Below are 17,336 nucleotides of genomic sequence, written 5' to 3' on the forward strand. Positions count from 1 at the left end.
ATTATTCATTGTGCTAGATTACCACTAAGATGTCTTCTTCAATAACAATATTTTAAGGACAGTCTTGAGATGCATAGGGATTTAAAATTTTTAAAAAAAATCTGAATCTTCCAGATTAGTATAGAATCTGCTGTGTTAATTATAAAAAATTTAATTAATGTTAATATTAAAATCCAGGGTTTAGATGGATTTGTAACACGTCAGCTTTTCTTTTGAGTACGTATTTTTTCTCTGTTTAAATGAAACTTCAATCTTAAAAGCACAGCTTCTGTTTCCTGAATTTAATAGGAGACAGTTGTAAATGCTGCATCCTAACCTCTGACAATAGTGATTCCTGGCAGAAATGTCCACACTTTTCTACTTGTAATGACAAATGATGCTGCAGGTAGAGTGCATTCCTGTTTCCTGATAAGCAATTGGCTCTAAATTTTCCATTTTGTTTTGAGTCAGTTTTATGTTCTTGACATCTGTGCCAATGGAAAGACCTGTGTCTTTAACACGAGGTACTTTGGCTAGCCTTTGCAATATAGACTTGAAAAGGTTAGATCTTGAAAAGTTCAACACTTGAACAACTTCAAGTTTTTAGAGCAAATTATGACCAAGGTAACTGCCAAATGTGGGAGACTTCCAGTGACTGGTGGTGATGAGTCATAAAATACCATTGTATAACACCTTTCTTGCTACTTTGGTCTGATCTGTTCTGCTTGAAGTAGTGACATTTTCGGTTGATTCTTGCAATGTTTTAGCATTTGTCATTTGCGCTGATGTCCCTAGGGACAAATGGCAAGCTTACAAATGGAGGGATGATGCTTCTCAGTGCAGATGTGTTCATAGCTACAGTTCAAACTTCCTCTGAAGTTCTAAAACTTGTTGTAGGATTTGGACAACACGACAGTGTCATTTGAGTAGTGCATGTTTTTAAAAGGATCGTGGTGTGTACCCATAGCACTGTCCTTTTTTATTGCTCTATTTCAGCAAAGACAACCCACTTTGGCTATTTGAATATTGTATTTAATTCAGAATTTTTAATGTGCCTACAAAAGTCTGTACAATTCTTTATAGCATATCCTGAGCAAGTTTTTGGTGTTCAAACAAACACAAATTTCAGTGTAGCTTTATTTATTTTGGTTTAATTCTTGCAGAGGAAATGATTTATGATGATGTTGAAAATGGTGATGATGGTGGAAACAGCTCACTGGAATATGGGTGGAGCTCAAGTGAGTTTGAAAGCTATGAAGAGCAGAGTGATTCTGAGTGTAAAAATGGAATTCCCAGCTCCTTTTTGCGAGGCAACCACAAGAGACATGTATGTATCCTGCAGTGCTGCTCAGTCATTGAGGTTATCCTGGTTTCCAACACTTGCCTTTCTCACCCATATTTCTTTTTTTCCTCAATTCAGTTTCAAATGCCAACAGCATCTTTTTAAAGGAGATGTGAATCAGTGTGGAAGCGACAGTACACAACTAAATGTAACAGGGAAAAGAAGAGGTGAAAATATTAAATGGAAGCTTATTACAAAAAAGAAAAAACTCAAATTGGATAAAAATGAAATTAAAAATGACATTATTTTTGCTTGTGGGCAGTTCCTCACCTTCTCTTCTTTTGCAGTTGCTGAATTAGTATAAGTGGTAAATAAGTGTGGAAAATAATGTGAAGAATAAATGAGGGCAAGCCTGACAAGAATTGAAGGTTTGGGATCTTTAGGTGCTCGAAAGTCACAAAACTCTTCACCAGTGTTCCGTCGCTTTTTGTCTTAGATCTGCATCATTTTGGTCGTTTGAAAGTGACTGAGCTTAAAAAACTTCTGAAAGTAAACAATTTTTGTAATCAAAGAGAATTCTACCTGTTAGGAGAGAAGAGAGGTGGCGTGATTAAAGTGATCCATCTGTGACACTTCTCAGGTCTGGTACCTTTGGCTCCATCTCTTCTGCAGGAGGCTGGAAGACACAGGTGACACAGGTGCCTGTCCTCACTGCATCTCTCCCATTGCACAGGGAGAGAAGTCCTGGGCCCTTGCATTCTTGTTGCCTTGGCTCCTCTCCTTCTGCTACCGTGTACCCTCTTTGTGAGAGGCTCCCCAGTGTGTGCTGACTAGGGACAGGCCCCAAGAGCCACTTGGCAGCTGTGTGTTGTGAACTGCCTCAGCACCCCATGGCTGGAATGTGCAGGAGTTGCAGACAGGGTGTTATTTCATAGGACCCTTATTTTCATTTTGCAGGTTTCTTATCTTGATGAGAATAAAAGCCTTGCTGTCTGTGTTTCCCTGCATTATGTGTTATCTGCTCTCCCCCCACCTCCGTCCTTGTTGCCTGTCCTTTGGAAATCAGGGAGTAAGCAATTAACTGCAAGACTTGAGCCCACCCAAATCTGTACTTTTTCCTCTGTTTTTTCTTGGTTTTGTTCTGACTAGAACAATCTTAAGCTGTTGCAGCTGTTTGTTTGGGTTTTTTTTTTGATCTGTCATGGAAAACTGTTGGCAGTGGTTGAATGTGATTGTACCAGGATCAGGCACAGAGTGTCTGAGCAAGAGACTGAGGAGTGATGACAGGAGAGGTGTGTGCCCTTGGGTACTGCCCTGCAGATGTTTTTTTCAGGCCTTTGACAAAAGGTTTTGGGGATTGCCTTGTGAGGATGGTAATGAGGAGGTGAGGAACACTTAAGCTGGTGGATGGAAAAGTCAGAGAGACTCCTGCACCTGGATGGGTTGCTGGGAGATGGAGAAATCGGGAAATTAGGGAAGGGTTTTGGCAGAGAATGAGGAAAGACAAACTTTAGGATTGCTGCAAAAACCCCACAACAAACAACCAAGAAAACAACAAAAAAAACCAACACAAAAAACCAACCCCAGCCCTCCCTGCGCTGGCACTTTGACATGGGCAGGCACTACTCTTCTTTATATACGTTTTCTGTGTATCCATTCCTTGCACTAACTCTCACTTCTCCTCAGGTCTTGTGATGGATATTACAGTATATGCCCAGCACATTGCCCTGTAGCCTTTCAGAGCCTGTGAGGGACTTGCCCTACTTTTAATTTTAGTGTTAGTTGAAAAGTATGGCAAGGTTGGAGGTGGGATTTTTAATTTTAAGTGCTAGTATGACTTCCCTCAAAGTCGCTTTTTCATTATGATTCTTATTATTCTGTTATTCTATTTATTTACTAATTTATTTTAAGAAGAGAAGGTTTTTGTGCTGTTAAATATTTCTAATCTGTGAACCAGATGCTATTCTTCATTATACTGCTGTAATGCCAGAATCATCATGTTAGAGGTAATTGCATCCTGACCCAGCCTAGTGGAGCTACATGCTGGGCCTGTCCCTTTGTTTTCAACTCAGTAGGCCTTCTCTTTCCTGAGGCTTTGATCTCTTGCCGAGTAACTCTGTTGATATCAAGCTGAGGGGTTTTCCACTGGACTTCTATTCAGGGCACACTAAATATTTTCCTTTTTTTTTCTTTCCTGGTAGCATTTTAACCTCTTTTATCTATCTTTGTCAAGACGTTTAACAAATGGTAATTAGTATTCCAGAGCATTCCTTTCTCTGTGATAGTTTCCTTGCCTTGCAAATGACTATATTCATGTACGAGATGGTTACACCCAAGTTCATACAATGAGGCTATGATGCATGTGGAAATTAAAAGACCATGAATCCTGTTAGTGTCTTCTTACCTGACTCACTGCCCTGTCAATTTCCTTGTTCTCAGTTGCCAGCAATATCTGCAGGTTCTTCAGTCTCTGAGTTTTCTTCTGATTCACTGTTTTGAAGGATAGTCTGAAATACAGACTAGGGTTTGTGCTCCAGTGAATAATGCTTATGGTTAAAGCTGATGTATTTTTTCCATGTGGATTTTAAGAGTTAGGCACAGTATAATTAAGATATATATATAACAATGTAGTTACCTTAGTCTAAGTGGCTTTGCCCCTGTCTTCACAGAAAAGCACCTGGGCGAGTTCAGCAGTGCCCAGGAGCGATGGTCCCTTCCTCAGACTGGAGCTTCTCTCAGTGATAGTCTTCCCTCAGTTGTCTTTGTATCAGTAGATAGATGGGGCAATGTGCATGATTTATGTGAGTGCTTTAGCATGAAGTTTTCATTACAGCTTTTTGAAAAGATTGTGTCTTTTTATACACTGTAGCTTTCTCATGACCTAACGCGTTTAAAGGAGCATTATGAAAAAAAGATGAAAGATTTGATGTCAAACACTGTGGGAGCAGTAGAGTTTCAGCAACTAAAGCAAAAACATGAGCTGAAGGTAGTGTAGTTGATTTTTGTAACTAGCTACATTTAAATAATTGCTTTTCCAACACAGACAATGTTGTCTTTTAATAACAGCTTGAAAAAGTAGACAATCATTTGTATGAAATGAATTCCAAATGTGCTGAATTTTTTTTATGAAGTCTTAAATACTATCATATTGCTATAGTCTTAAAAATACTTGGTCAAGGTCCTTTTCTCATGCTTACTTTTAATGTTAACAGTCTCAGAAAACGAGATAGGGCATTGTCTTTCCCTGCTGACTGGTGCCCTTATCCCAGAGCATGAACCAGGTGTGCAACCCTTGTGCCTCTCTGAGACCTTGGCTCCATGGGGCTGGCCTGGCCCTGGCCCTGGCCCTCCAGCCACACAGGATCAAATTGGGAATCTCCCTGCTCTCCATTCCAAATGGAGCCTGTATGAAAAGACTGGGTTTTTGCTAAAAGCTTCAGTCTCAAACCCAGAAATTCCCTGATTGCAGCAAGACAGCTTTGTTTGTGTTCTGACAGTAGTGGGGATTTTTTGTTGTGGTGACATTTTGGGAAAGAAGAGGTACAAAGCAGGGTTTTTAATAAGTATTTTCCAGCAAAACAGCACTTCTTTGTTTTTTGGTTTTTGGTTTTTTTGTTCCATGTAATTTCATTTGGCTGTAGTAGCATACTGTAGGATTATGGAATTCTTAATTAAAGCAATGCATTTCTTCAATGAATGAAGTTATTAGTTGTAACTTTTTCCTTCATAATAATGTTTCTTTAAGAATACAGTTAATATATAACTGAGTCTAGGGGATTATCTTTAGATCAGAAATACTTTGGATGAGTTATTGGGACACTGAAAGATGGGTAAGACCTCTGGCCATTAATGACCTGTGAGTAGTAGGTATTTGTTGCATAAGATAACATTTGAGACTATTTAAAATTTACAAGTTTGATGCAGAAGGGTTCTTAAGCATTTCTGCTCTTTTACACTTGTATACAGTATTGCCATGAATTAAATCCTTGTCTCCAGCTTTTATTTTATTTTGAAATACAGGAGCTCGGCTCTGAGTTTTCATGGTTCTTTCTACTTACTATATATCCATTGACTTTGGACTATATTGATAGCTTAAAGTTTGCTGGCTGAAACGTTTTCCTGTTATTCACTGAACATGTAGACTGTATTTTTTATCTTACAGATGCAAAAGCTTATGAGAGCTGCTAGAGAAGGTACCAAAGATGGACTTGAAAAGACAAAAGCAGCTGTGAAGAAGGGTCGTTCCTTCATTCGGACAAAATCTTTCATTTCTCAAGGTATATGCTATTTACAGTGTTTCTCTTTGTTACATTCTCTAGTAATTTCTGAGAAAGAAGATGGATGGTGTAGCAAATTTTTGTACTGGGAGCTGAGAGCTAGATGCAAGAAATCAGATCTATATCAAAAATATCTGGTATAATAGTTCAGATGACAGTATGGTCATTGCATCTTCAGCAGTTTTTTATGTTTGGGGCAAGAAAAAAAACCTGAGGACCACAGAGAAGAGTCAACTTAAAACCAACAAAAAATCCCACCAAACAGTGCAACCTAGGTATTGGTAGATTGGAGTATGCAAATGATAAGTTACTGTCATGGTGTAACTGCAGCCAGCAGCCAAGCCCCACACAGCCACTCGCTCACTCCCCCACCACCAGCACTGGGGAGAGAATTACAAGGGTAAGAGTGAGAACTTGTGGGTTGAGATAAAGACAGTTTAATAGTGAATGTAAATGCCACAACAATCAAAGAAAGACAAGGAACTAGTTCACTGCTTCCCAAGGGCAGGCAGGTGCTTATCCATCTTCAGGAGAGCAAGGCCCCATCACACACAGCAGTTACTTGGGACACAAACGCCATCACTCTGAACGTCCCCTCCCCTTACTCCTTCCTCCCCCTTTATATACTGAGCATGATGTCATATGGTCTGGAATATCCCTTTGGTCAATTTGGGTCACCTGTCCTGGCTGTGTCTCCTCCCAACCTCCCATGCACCTCCAGCCCCCTCATCAGTGTGACAGTACAAAAAGCAGAAAATGCCTTGGCTCTGTGTAAGCCCTGCTCAGCAATAACAAAAACATCTCTATATTGTCAACCCTGTGTTCAGCATGAATCTAAAACATAACTCCATACTAGCCTCTGTGAAGAAAATTAACTCTACCCCAGCCAAAATCAGCACAGTTACTAAGTCTGTCCAGGTCTCTCCATCAAATAACTCTCGAATGTCAGGAGAATGTGCTGTTAAGACTTGGTTTTCAGTGAAGGAGTAGTTGACTATTTAAAAAAGTTCATAATTGGCAAGGAATAATGCTTTCTGTGCTTAAGAGTGGAAGTAGGGGAAAAGACTGTTCTGCTTAATCAGTTTGATGATTTTTTATGAAAGCTGATTTTGGATAGGGAAAATAGAAAGTGATGTAAAATCAGAAAGCCACAGAAGTATTTGTGTTCTTTCTGTAGTTGAGAGCAAGTGACAGTTCTTTGTCTGAGCCTTGGCAGCAGCTGTCCACAGGCAATTTTTTCAAGAGACAGGTGGTAGTAAATTAAACTAGTTTTTCAGGATAAGTCTGAGAGATAGTATGTATTTCTGCTCAAGTTTCTGCCCAACTAATTAAATGGTAGTGACTTCAGAACCTATAAAGCTACAATTTTAGGAAGATAAAACCACAAGGGTGGGACAAGATATTTTTATTGAGAGAGGTAACATAAAGTTGCATCTTACCTGTTATGGGCCAGGACACATCTTACATCCCTGTCATGACCTCTGACTGTTTCTCAATTTACTTAATTTAAAGATTGAATATAGAAAGCTACTTACACAAAATGAAGTGATCAAAAAATGTATCCTCAACTTCTTGCAGTTGCACAGATGAAAATGATCTGCAGGGCAGTGTTACAGCGGGCCTGGCATTCCTTCTTGCATTTCTAGCAGTTAGGTTGCAGACACCATCTGTCTGTGGATGGTTGAATCCCATAACCTCTTTCCAAATCAGCGGGGAGCTAGTGACAAATTTGATAACTAAACTCATGAGTTTCTCCCGGCCATTAGATCTGCTTCCCTTATTTCTCTTTTTGTTCTAAGACAGTTTCTCATACTGTTCTTTCTCTATGTCTCCTTTCCTCGTGTCTGCTTGTTTGGCTGGCTGTGTGCTGCCACCTATCAGTGTACTTCGGTGGTGCTTTTTCAGTAAAATTATTATCCACAGAGCAGTGCAGCATCCCTCACTCCTTGCTGATGGAAGCAAACATTTTGGTGAATTTGGCTACTTTAGTTCAGTTGTGGAAGGGTGTATGGAATTTTTTTAGCTGGATCATATTATGGGTGTCTTCAGTTTTTTCCCAGAGATCATTTATTTTAAAACTGCTGGCCCTGGAGCTGCAGTGCTTTAATCCTCATTGTCATGTCCTGCCCTCTGGACAGCCCCATTCTCCTGGCTGAGAGAAGGGAGTAGAGGTCAAACAAAAGATGCTTAGGCTGTGTCCAGCTGTGGGATATTAGGATGCTTTTGAAGGATGTTCTGTATTAGAGAGCCTATTGGTGGTGGTATTTATGTGATTTCACAGATGATACAGAAGTGCTGGGAAATTTCTTTTGTTTGGTAAGTGAAAATTTATAATCACTGTGCTTGGATGATAGGGTCTTTGCTTTTTTTTTTTTTTTTTTTTTTCTTTTTTCTTCTTTCAATCCACATGTAGAAGCTGACATTTTGGTTATTTATTTGTAGATCACAGATCATCATGTCTGGAAGAAGAAGAGCTAAATTTATTTATTGATGTGGACTGTATGCATACCGAAGCAATTATGACTCCTATGCCTGAAGGATTATCACAGCAGCAGGTAGTAAGCTTTGGGAAATATGGTCTTCTGCCTCTTTTTTCTTCCCTTCTGCTCTACACCCGTGGCTCTTAGGTGCCTTTGGTCTTCAAACATATTGGCATTTTACTTAAGTGAACATCAAATTCAGAACTGAGAAAGTAGTTTTTTGAGAATTGGTGTGTGTGCATATAGTTTCATCAATCCTGAGTTCACCCAGAGATGTGAAATGCTGGCGTGCATTATGAAATTATCTATAAGAACTATATTGTTTCACTATCTGAACATTTAAGCTAAATGTGATGATTTTGAGTTAAAAAAAGAAGAGAGTTAAAGCATTTTTATTGACTCAGAAGATGTTGCTCCAGGTGCTCTGGGATTTCCATTTAAAGTCTAGAGAATGTCCTGTATGCTCTTTGAATCTAAAGGTTTTTCTTGGTTAAAAAAAATAATCTCCCATAAAATCAAGTCTACAGAAGAATACATTTTGCTGTTCTCCACCTCAAACTGTATGGTGACTGTGGAAATCACTTAAAAAATACTGAAATCACCATCAGTTAAGAAATTTTGGCTGAAAATAAATCCTGTGGGTTCATGTTACTGTATTGAGAGTTTTTAGCTTCTTGTGGTGTCAAGTCATGAGTTAGTTGGTCAGTACCTTCAGAAAATGAGCAAAAAACAAGCTTAAGGGGCAGTTGAGGAGAGGGCTGTATATTTTCAGGGGTTTTTTTGTTTGTTTTACCTTTTACTTGGGCGAGGTTTACTTTTCTCTGGTGTTTAACACAGTGAAGTGCTAATCTTGTAACAATGTAACTACCAAACTGTTTTCCATTACTGTAAGATTTTATTGTAATGTGAAATTTCAGCATCAGTCTGGATGCTCTTTCCTTCTTTCAGATAGGAATTTGAGTTTCACTGGGGTAGTGTTGTATAAATAAGTTTACTCTTTTGCAAAAAAACCCCAGAGTGCTTATAGTTTGGAACAAACTAATAATAGTTGTGTAAGTCATGACATATATTGCTCATCTGCGCAGGAGGAGCTGTCCAAGTGGGCAGGAATGGAGTTAGGAAAGCCAGAGCTCAGCTGGAGCTAGTGAGGTGTGAGGGGTAACCGTGAGGAGTTTCTTACCTGTACATTGGCAGCGAACAGAAGCTGATAACAACATGACACACTGCTTGGTGGGGCACAGACCTAGTGAGAAAGAGTCAAAGACTGTGCTACCTTTGCCTCAGGTTTTACTGGTGAGGCTTGTCCTCAGGACTCAGCCCATGAGCCCAGAGGCAGTTCTGCTGGAGCAAAGCCTGATCTGCAACTGGGGGAACTGAGGCCATTTGGGCATACAGGTGTCTGTGGGACCAGATGGGATGGATTTAAGGATGCTGCAGGTAAGGCCTTTCTCAGTCATCTAAAATCACAGTGATCAGAAGACTGGGAAAAAGTGTCACACTCTTACCCACAAGAAGGAGGAATGAGTCTGGCCTGACCTCACTCCCAACAAAAGTGATGGAGCACATGCTTTTGGCTGCTATGTCTGGGTTCAGTAGGACAGGAGGGAAAAATCAGTATAGATGGACCAGAGTCCGTTTGTGCCTTGAGCGCCTTTGAGGAGACTGGCTTGTGGGCAGAGGGGAGCAAAGTGTGTCACTTACCTCTGCCTTTAAAAGGGCTTTCAGCTGTCTCCTGTAGTATTCCTGCACTCTTGCGGGTTAGGTACAGTCTGTATGGGTGGACTAAAATGGTGGGTGGGAAACAGATGAGGACGTCACGCTCAGTGTAGTCCATGGTACAGAGTGCAGCGGATGGTCAGTGGTAGTGCTGTCCCTCAGGAGCAGTCAGGGGCCTGTGGCATTTAAAGGCTGTGTGAGTAATCTGGATGGCAGCTGCAGTGTGCATCTGGAGGTGATGCTGAACTGGAGGGGTGCAGCAGCTGTGTGTGGGAGGTTGGCTGCTGGTCAGCAGGGCTCTGGTGGGCTGGGGTGCACAGGAGCAGCGGAGCAGCTTGGAGGGGGCCAGCATAGGCCTGGCTATGGGAGGGGGTCACAGTCCTGGGTGCACCAGGCCAGGACCCCTTCCAGCCCAGCTGTCCGGTCACAGCAGAACTGCTCTGGGGACGTGCTGGCTTCAAACAGCAGGTGGCATGATGGCTTCTGTTTAAATCCTGGTGCCTGCAAGTACTGGGGCTGGGGCTCATATCTATTGCAATAACCTGAAGCCATTATTAAGTATTCGTTTTGTGTATTATATAGCTTGAAATTTTTATTTCTACAGATATTTATTCTTTTCAGAAGAATGAACTGTGACTAAAAGTAGGATTAGTATTCTTCACCAGAAAAGATGATCCACTATTCCAAATAAGACACTGCTAAATCCATTCTAAACACAGATTAGGCACAACTAATTTTGCTGTATATATCTTCAAGCAAAGCCTCAGTTAATTTTGAGGTCCTCCTTTGAAATGCCAGTACTTGAAAGAAAATTCTCACATAACCTATATTTAATAATGCAAAGTACAAGTGTGGAGAATTTAAAGGCAGTCATGGTGAAGGAGGCAGGAGGCTGTGGGGTTCTGGAGCAGAAAGAAGCAAGCCTGAGATTTGAGCTTCATGGTCATTTAGGCTATCTTAAAATAGCAAAATGAGCAGTTTTGCCTTCTCTTGTAGTTACAGAAAGTGGTTTGATCCTACCCCTGTGCTGCCTTCTCCCTCATAGTTCCCCTTTGGAAAACTCTGGGATGAGCTGGATTAGGAAATGGATTTGGGTGAAAACAAATCCTTATAACAAACAAGAAATCTAATTGATGTCAAGAAGCTTGAATTCTAAACCAGATCAGTTCTCCAGTCCTTCCTGTCCTGCCACCCGCACATTCATTTCAGCTGAATTACAGGAGCAGAAGGTGGAGAAGGAGGTGTGATAAATAGCCTGTAGTTTATTAACATGAAATATGGTAGCATTTCCTGAATCTCTTACAACTCTGTCAATACACATAAATATAGATGAGACGGGGGTTTTCACTTATGCACGGTAATGCCCAAAAGAGAATGCTGACTTGGATAGTTTCTCAGTGGTACAGTTTATATGGCCTTAACTTTAAAAGGCAATTAGTATTTGCTTGTTTGCCCTTCATGTTGCTTCTAATAAATTTATGAAACCTATTAAAAAATAAAATTTAGGAGTGGTTTTTGAAAACTTGTTACCTATTTTTGTTGTAGCAAATCACTGAAGTAGTCAACATCATCTTATACCTGTGATTGTTTCCATTAATGCCTACATATATACATTTAAGGTGCATAGGATTATAGAATATCCTGATTTGGAAGATCAATAGGATCATTGAAGTCCAGCTCCTGGCCCTGCACAGGACAGCCCTTAAAATTGCATTAGGTGCCTGAGAGCATTGTTAAAAGCCAAAGTCAAAACACAAGTTTCAAAAGTAAAGGTTGAAATTACTACAGTCAGAAAAAAATTGCAGATATTGATACAAAAATTGTTGTGTTCTTTAAAGTAAGTAGTTTTAGAGTAATAGTTAATTTAATTACTTTTGAAGAGGTACAGTATTTTATTATAGTTCCAGTACTGAAGTTGCTTTGTATTTCTTTTGTTTTATTAATGTGAGAATTTTATCATCACCATTTCCAACTATGATGAATGTGTTACTTGATTTGAACTTTGGACAAAACTTTGTTGTTTCAACAGGTTGTGAGAAGGTATATTTTGGGCTCTGTAGTTGATAGTGAGAAGAATTACGTGGATGCTCTCAAAAGAATCCTGGAGGTACCTTAATATCTTTTGCCTTTTAAAATTTTGAATATTTGAAAAAGAATCATTAAAGATCATTAAAGAATCTGTCATATGACTGACACAGATTTTGCTGCAGATGCTTCATGCCAAATGTTCTGTGATTTTGTGTGTGGATACTGCTGCATAAGTTGGTTTTTCTGCTTGTAGAAGTCCATTTTTTTGTTTGTTTAAATCAGTTTGCTTTTTTCTTTCCCCCACAGCAATATGAGAAGCCCCTTTCAGATATGGAACCAAAATTACTGAGTGAAAGAAAACTTAAAATGGTCTTTTATCGAATTAAGGAAATTCTTCAGTGCCATTCAATGTTTCAGATTGCACTGGCGAGTCGTGTATCTGAGTGGGACTCTGTTGAAATGATCGGTGATGTCTTTGTTGCTTCAGTAAGCAAATGTGTCAGAACAGATAATCTGGTTTTTTTTTAGTCTTGTTTTTCCATCTCCCTATCTTTCTAACTTAGCTCCTTTATTCCCATATTCTCCAATGCCTGTGGCAACTGTCAGGAGAATGTATGTACTATCCTGATAAGGAAACTGACACCAACACGTGTCTTCCGCTTGGTTGGCAGATGTGAAAGGACTGTGAGCGAAGTTTTCAGGCTTTGATTAATCTTTCAGACATTTAAGTAAACAGTTTATGAGAAATTAGAGATTCACAAACCCACCAAAATGAAGGTGAGACTGAGGCTCAGCATCTCTTAAAAAATGTGTAGTCATACCTAGTAGTGTGCAAGTAGAAGGAAACCACAGTAGGTAATGTCCTGAATTCCTGAGTTTGAACTGAGATGGGGCACTGATAAAGAATATCTGTAAAACACTATCCCATCATTAATGGAAATCCATTCAGTAAAGGACAGAATTAGCTACTGCTTTAAATTAGAGAAAACAAGAACTGGCCTTGGTTGATAGAAAGACATTGTTCGCCTTGAAAGTTTGGCTGGAAAAGGCTGCCGGCCTTCTGGCTTAAGTGCTTTTTTTTGTTGCCACCCAAATGCTGGAAATCACCCCCTTTTCATGCCTGCTGTAAGAGAACTGGGATCTGATCACAGTTCACCCAAAATGAAATAGTTACTAAAGATTTGTTGTTTAAAGCAAACCTCTCTTGTTGTGACTGAAGGTTAGGTAGTCTCAGTGAGACCAGCTCTGCAAAAGAGAGGGATAAAATTACCAAGAGGGCAATGGGCAGTGATCTTACCATTCCCATGACTGTTTGCAGGCCACGCAATCTATCTGCTTTTTTGATAAGTCCTTAATAGCTGAAGTCAGGATGTGAAGGCTGTGGGACTTTGCTGATTCACTTAACCTGGAAGACAGGCAGTGAGATGATCAGGGGATCTCATCTGCCACTTCAAATTGCAGTGGATGCCCTTTGATTGCCCATAGTCCTCAGGTTCTGCCCTAGTGTTCTAGCCAAGATGAAGCAATTTCTGTAAATACATTTCTTGCAATTCACAGCTGTTATATCTTTCTGTTTCTGACCTGTCTTCTGCAGAAAGATTATTTTGGGTATTATCAGTATTTCTGTATATTCACCACTAGGCCAAGCAAAGCCCTTAGTTCTGAGCGAGGCAAGTCCCTAACAGCCAGAAATCTATATGGCTGTGCTGGCAGAGGTCTTTTGTATTTACAGTTAAGATTTGCCCTTTTTTCTTTTCAGTTTTCTAAATCTATGGTATTGGATGCATACAGTGAATATGTAAACAACTTCAGTACAGCAGTTGGGATTCTCAAGAAATCTTGTGCCACCAAACCTGCCTTTTTAGACTTCTTAAAGGTTAGTTTATTCAATCTTAAAACAGTTGTGCATATGCTATAAATAAGAAAGTATGAGTTATAAGCTGGGAGGAAACTGGGCTGCTGATACTGTAGATTGTCTCACTGTTTTTGTGGACTTAAGGTCTTTTTTGTGGGTTTGGCACAAAAAGACCCCAGAGGATTCCCTTCCAGTACTGTATTTTTGGCATAGTAATGTGTTGTTAGATCTAGGATGTATTTTGAAGTGCACAGTAGTTTTATTGTTGTTCAAATCAGTTTATTGGTGTTTGCATTACTTTATTTGGCTAAACATTAGGATTCTTCCATATCAGGTGAGGTTCAAATAGTAGTTCACCATATGAAGCCACTTTTTAATTTGGAATTTATTTTAATTCTAATTTGTTTATTGTATTGTGAGAAGCAGTACAGCTGGATTTCCATTCCACAACAATTTCCTTGTATCTTGAAGATCATGTTTCTGGCTTAGGGTTGAAATTGGTGATTTTTTTGCAGAATGCATACTGCCCTGTTGCATATGATGCTTGTGATGATGTGTATGGAGATCCTGGCACATGCAGTAGAAGTGCTACAAATCCCTAGGGTTGACAACTTAAAGAGGGTACACCGACTCCATTGCAAGGCTTTTGGGCTGTCTGTGACATTGCTGAGAGTCTGAAAGCTCATCTTGTCTCGTTCCCCAAGCATTCTGGATTGAGCTGTGGCTCTCAGAGCTGTCACCCTGTCAGGTCTGCTACAGTGGTCCACAAAGCACTAAAATTGGGTGCCTAGTGCAAATCTTAGGTTGCCTAGAGAAGGGTGGCAGAGGTTTGTCTTCAGATCCTAAAATTAACTAACAACTTCTTGGAATGTGGACAACTCTATGCAGGATGATACTCTGGAAGCCTTAAGCACCATGAAGATCAGACTCTAGTGAACGTGTAGTCACATCGTACTTCTACTGTTAAAAGCGTGTTTTTCCAATAGAGACGTAATCCACACCTCTCATCACTGCTTGTCAGTGCCACACTGGTTCTGCTTGCAGAACCACAGCCAAACTCTAATGACAGATGACACTTCTTTACCTTTCCTTTTTTTTGCTCACCAGCAATGAAGATCAGAATTTTCACTACTGCTGTTTGGAAAAAAACAGATGTTTGTGGAGATAGCAACGGGAATAAATTGTTGTGAAGCTGATAGTTGTAGCAATAAATAACAATTTAAGCACAACACCAGTTTAATATAATTTTGATTTGCTTTGTTTTTAATATTGAATATTTCCTCTAACCTTCCTATTTCTGGACATTTCTGGCTTTTTTGCACATGCAAAAGAAAGTTGTCTGGTTTTATCTGCCATTCCTAGTAACTGAAATAAGGGATTCTAACATTTTTCTTTCCGAATATAAATCAACATCTTTTTCCTTAGTTTTTTCTAATAAAGAAGATCAAAAGCTCTGTTCGCATAGGACTGAGATTATGATGTTTTTCTTAGATTTCCTCTTAAAAACCTATAGGTAGGTTTTTAGATTTATAGATGCTGCATTGCTGGTGTGGCTTTAGCCCAGCGGTATTTATTTAAGGAGGAGATTTCAGTTCAGTAACAGGCCATCATTTTAATAGTGATGGGTTTTTTTAAAAGATTTAATATTTTTAAATTAAATCTTGATAGTAAATGGAATCTTTACAGTCTTCCTATTATAATTAATGTAAGCAATATAGAAGAAATTTTAGGAAAGGTTTTCCTTTCATTCTGTAACTGGTGGAAATGTGCTCATGGTAGTAAATGTGTCTTTCCTGCATTGCAGCAGTGTCAGGAGTCAAGCCCTGATCGCATTACACTGTATGGTTTAATGATGAAACCTATCCAGCGTTTTCCACAGTTCATCCTACTATTGCAGGTAAATAATGTTTACCAAAGGGAGGCTCCTGCTACATTCTTGCATGGTTTACCTTTGGGATTACATGGTAGCTGTCTTCTGCTAGAGGAGCATGCTGCAGTGGAAGTGACCGCTAGATCATGGGGAAATAAAGAAAAAATTTCAGTGTATTAAACATGCTGATCTCATAGTCTGATTGCAGGGATGGGCAGTTAGGGCACTGCAGGAAAATCGTAGTAAACTAGATTTACTATAGATTACTTGCTAAGAAAGATACCGCTTATAAATAATTTTTTAGTAAAGGTGTAGTTCAAATATGCTACTTGTTCATATCAGTTTGTTAGCTAATAAGACTTCAAAACATGGCTAGGAACTTAGTGGCATTACTTTCCACTTAAGAAAAAACCAAGAGGATTAAATTTGTGCCTTGGATAGTTTAGAAATATACGTGAGATGCAGAACAACAGTACACTCTATGACTACTTGGCTCACAGGACCTGCTTGAGTATGTTGCAGCTTCCTTCAGACCTGCAGCATCTTGTTTCTCTTCCCATGGAAACTGCAGATTTGACAGGGAGTCCTTGGGTCTCATCTCAACAGGTAGTTAAGCTGCAGGAGGAGCACAGTTCCCCAGTATAGACCTGCTCCAGACAAATTTACTCTGTGACTCCTTCCAGACCGCAGCACATTTACCCCAGTAACCACCATGTGCTAGCTGTGTTTGCAGGTGCGCAGAGGAGGACAGCTTTGGGATGCAGGTCTGGGAATTACTGTGGGTAAAGGAGCAGAACTAGTTGTGGGGGAAGCATGTGGTCAGAGTTTTTGAGGGAGTAGGAATGAATGATGAAGTTTATTGTGGCAGGAAGACAGAGTGAATATATAGGGATTTTTAAGTGCTCCGGGAATGGAGACGAGCTATAATTCAAATTGTTCCTTCTGTATGCCTACAAAAGAGAAAGACTTGGAGGAGCTGTTGTGACCTTAATGAAGTAATGTTTCCTACTTTAGGATGAGTATGCTGTCCATGTTTTAACAAGGAATAATAACAGTAATAAGTATAATACAATATTATTATGACAGTATCAGAAAAGTTTCATTTTAAATCATTGTTCACAGATACATACATATTATAGTATAATACTGATTGCCAGATTGTTTCATATTGTCTCTTCTCTGTAATTTTGTTCTTTAAATAAGCTGTATATGGTCCCATTCAGTATATTTTTAAGAATTACTAAGATGTTCAGGAAGGTAAGCAGTGTGTTGTCTGAATATTCATTAGGTGTTTATTGGTCTTATCCTTTAGTAGTACTCAAGTAAAGAATGTAGTTGTAACTGTACATCCTGTAATTTTTGGAACCTGACTTTGAAAGTAAATCTGATTTTTGTTTTGTTTTGTAACTATCCCTCAGGATATGCTGAAGAACACTAATAAAGGGCATCCTGACAGATTACCTCTACAGATGGCTCTTACAGAACTTGAGACACTGGCAGAGAAGTTAAATGAAAGGAAAAGGGATGCAGATCAGCGCTGTGAAATAAAACAAATAGCAAAAGCAATGAATGAACGTTACCTGAACAAGGTAAGGAAAGTAGGAAGGCATAACGGAAATGGAAGAGTCAGTTTCTGGGCCTTGAGCAATCTCTACCGCAGAAACCAAAGAGACACCTATATTGTTTGTTTTTCTGTAGAGCTCAACCACATGGGGTCATTCTAGTGGTAAATGTGAGATGTCACCCACCTCTGGGACTGAACAGGCTCATCAGTTACACCGCTGTGTGCTGGAATGGGCAACACACTGAACTAGCCTCAGCAGTGTTGGTGTTCTGTGGCAGCGTAGGA

At 39.6% G+C, this 17,336-nt stretch overlaps 1 protein-coding gene across 5 annotated transcripts in view; it reads left to right on the forward strand.

Annotated features, from left to right (window-relative positions):
• ARHGEF10 (Rho guanine nucleotide exchange factor 10) overlaps window positions 1–17,336 on the forward strand; it is a 112,287-nt gene that overhangs the window by 38,393 nt on the left and 56,558 nt on the right. For 3 of the 5 annotated variants that reach the window (XM_048296439.1, XM_048296440.1, XM_048296438.1), the window contains 9 exons: window positions 1,143–1,306; window positions 4,131–4,247; window positions 5,424–5,538; window positions 7,981–8,093; window positions 11,764–11,841; window positions 12,069–12,248; window positions 13,522–13,638; window positions 15,422–15,514; window positions 16,906–17,076. In XM_048296439.1, coding sequence (XP_048152396.1) covers window positions 1,143–1,306; window positions 4,131–4,247; window positions 5,424–5,538; window positions 7,981–8,093; window positions 11,764–11,841; window positions 12,069–12,248; window positions 13,522–13,638; window positions 15,422–15,514; window positions 16,906–17,076 — 1,148 coding nt within the window. The remainder of the gene's footprint in view (window positions 1–1,142; window positions 1,307–4,130; window positions 4,248–5,423; window positions 5,539–7,980; window positions 8,094–11,763; window positions 11,842–12,068; window positions 12,249–13,521; window positions 13,639–15,421; window positions 15,515–16,905; window positions 17,077–17,336) is intronic. The other 2 variants (XM_048296442.1, XM_048296443.1) reach the window with 2 other exon arrangements.

This window comes from Corvus hawaiiensis, chromosome 3 (assembly GCF_020740725.1).
Source record: "Corvus hawaiiensis isolate bCorHaw1 chromosome 3, bCorHaw1.pri.cur, whole genome shotgun sequence".
NCBI classification, from domain to species: Eukaryota; Metazoa; Chordata; class Aves; order Passeriformes; family Corvidae; genus Corvus; species Corvus hawaiiensis.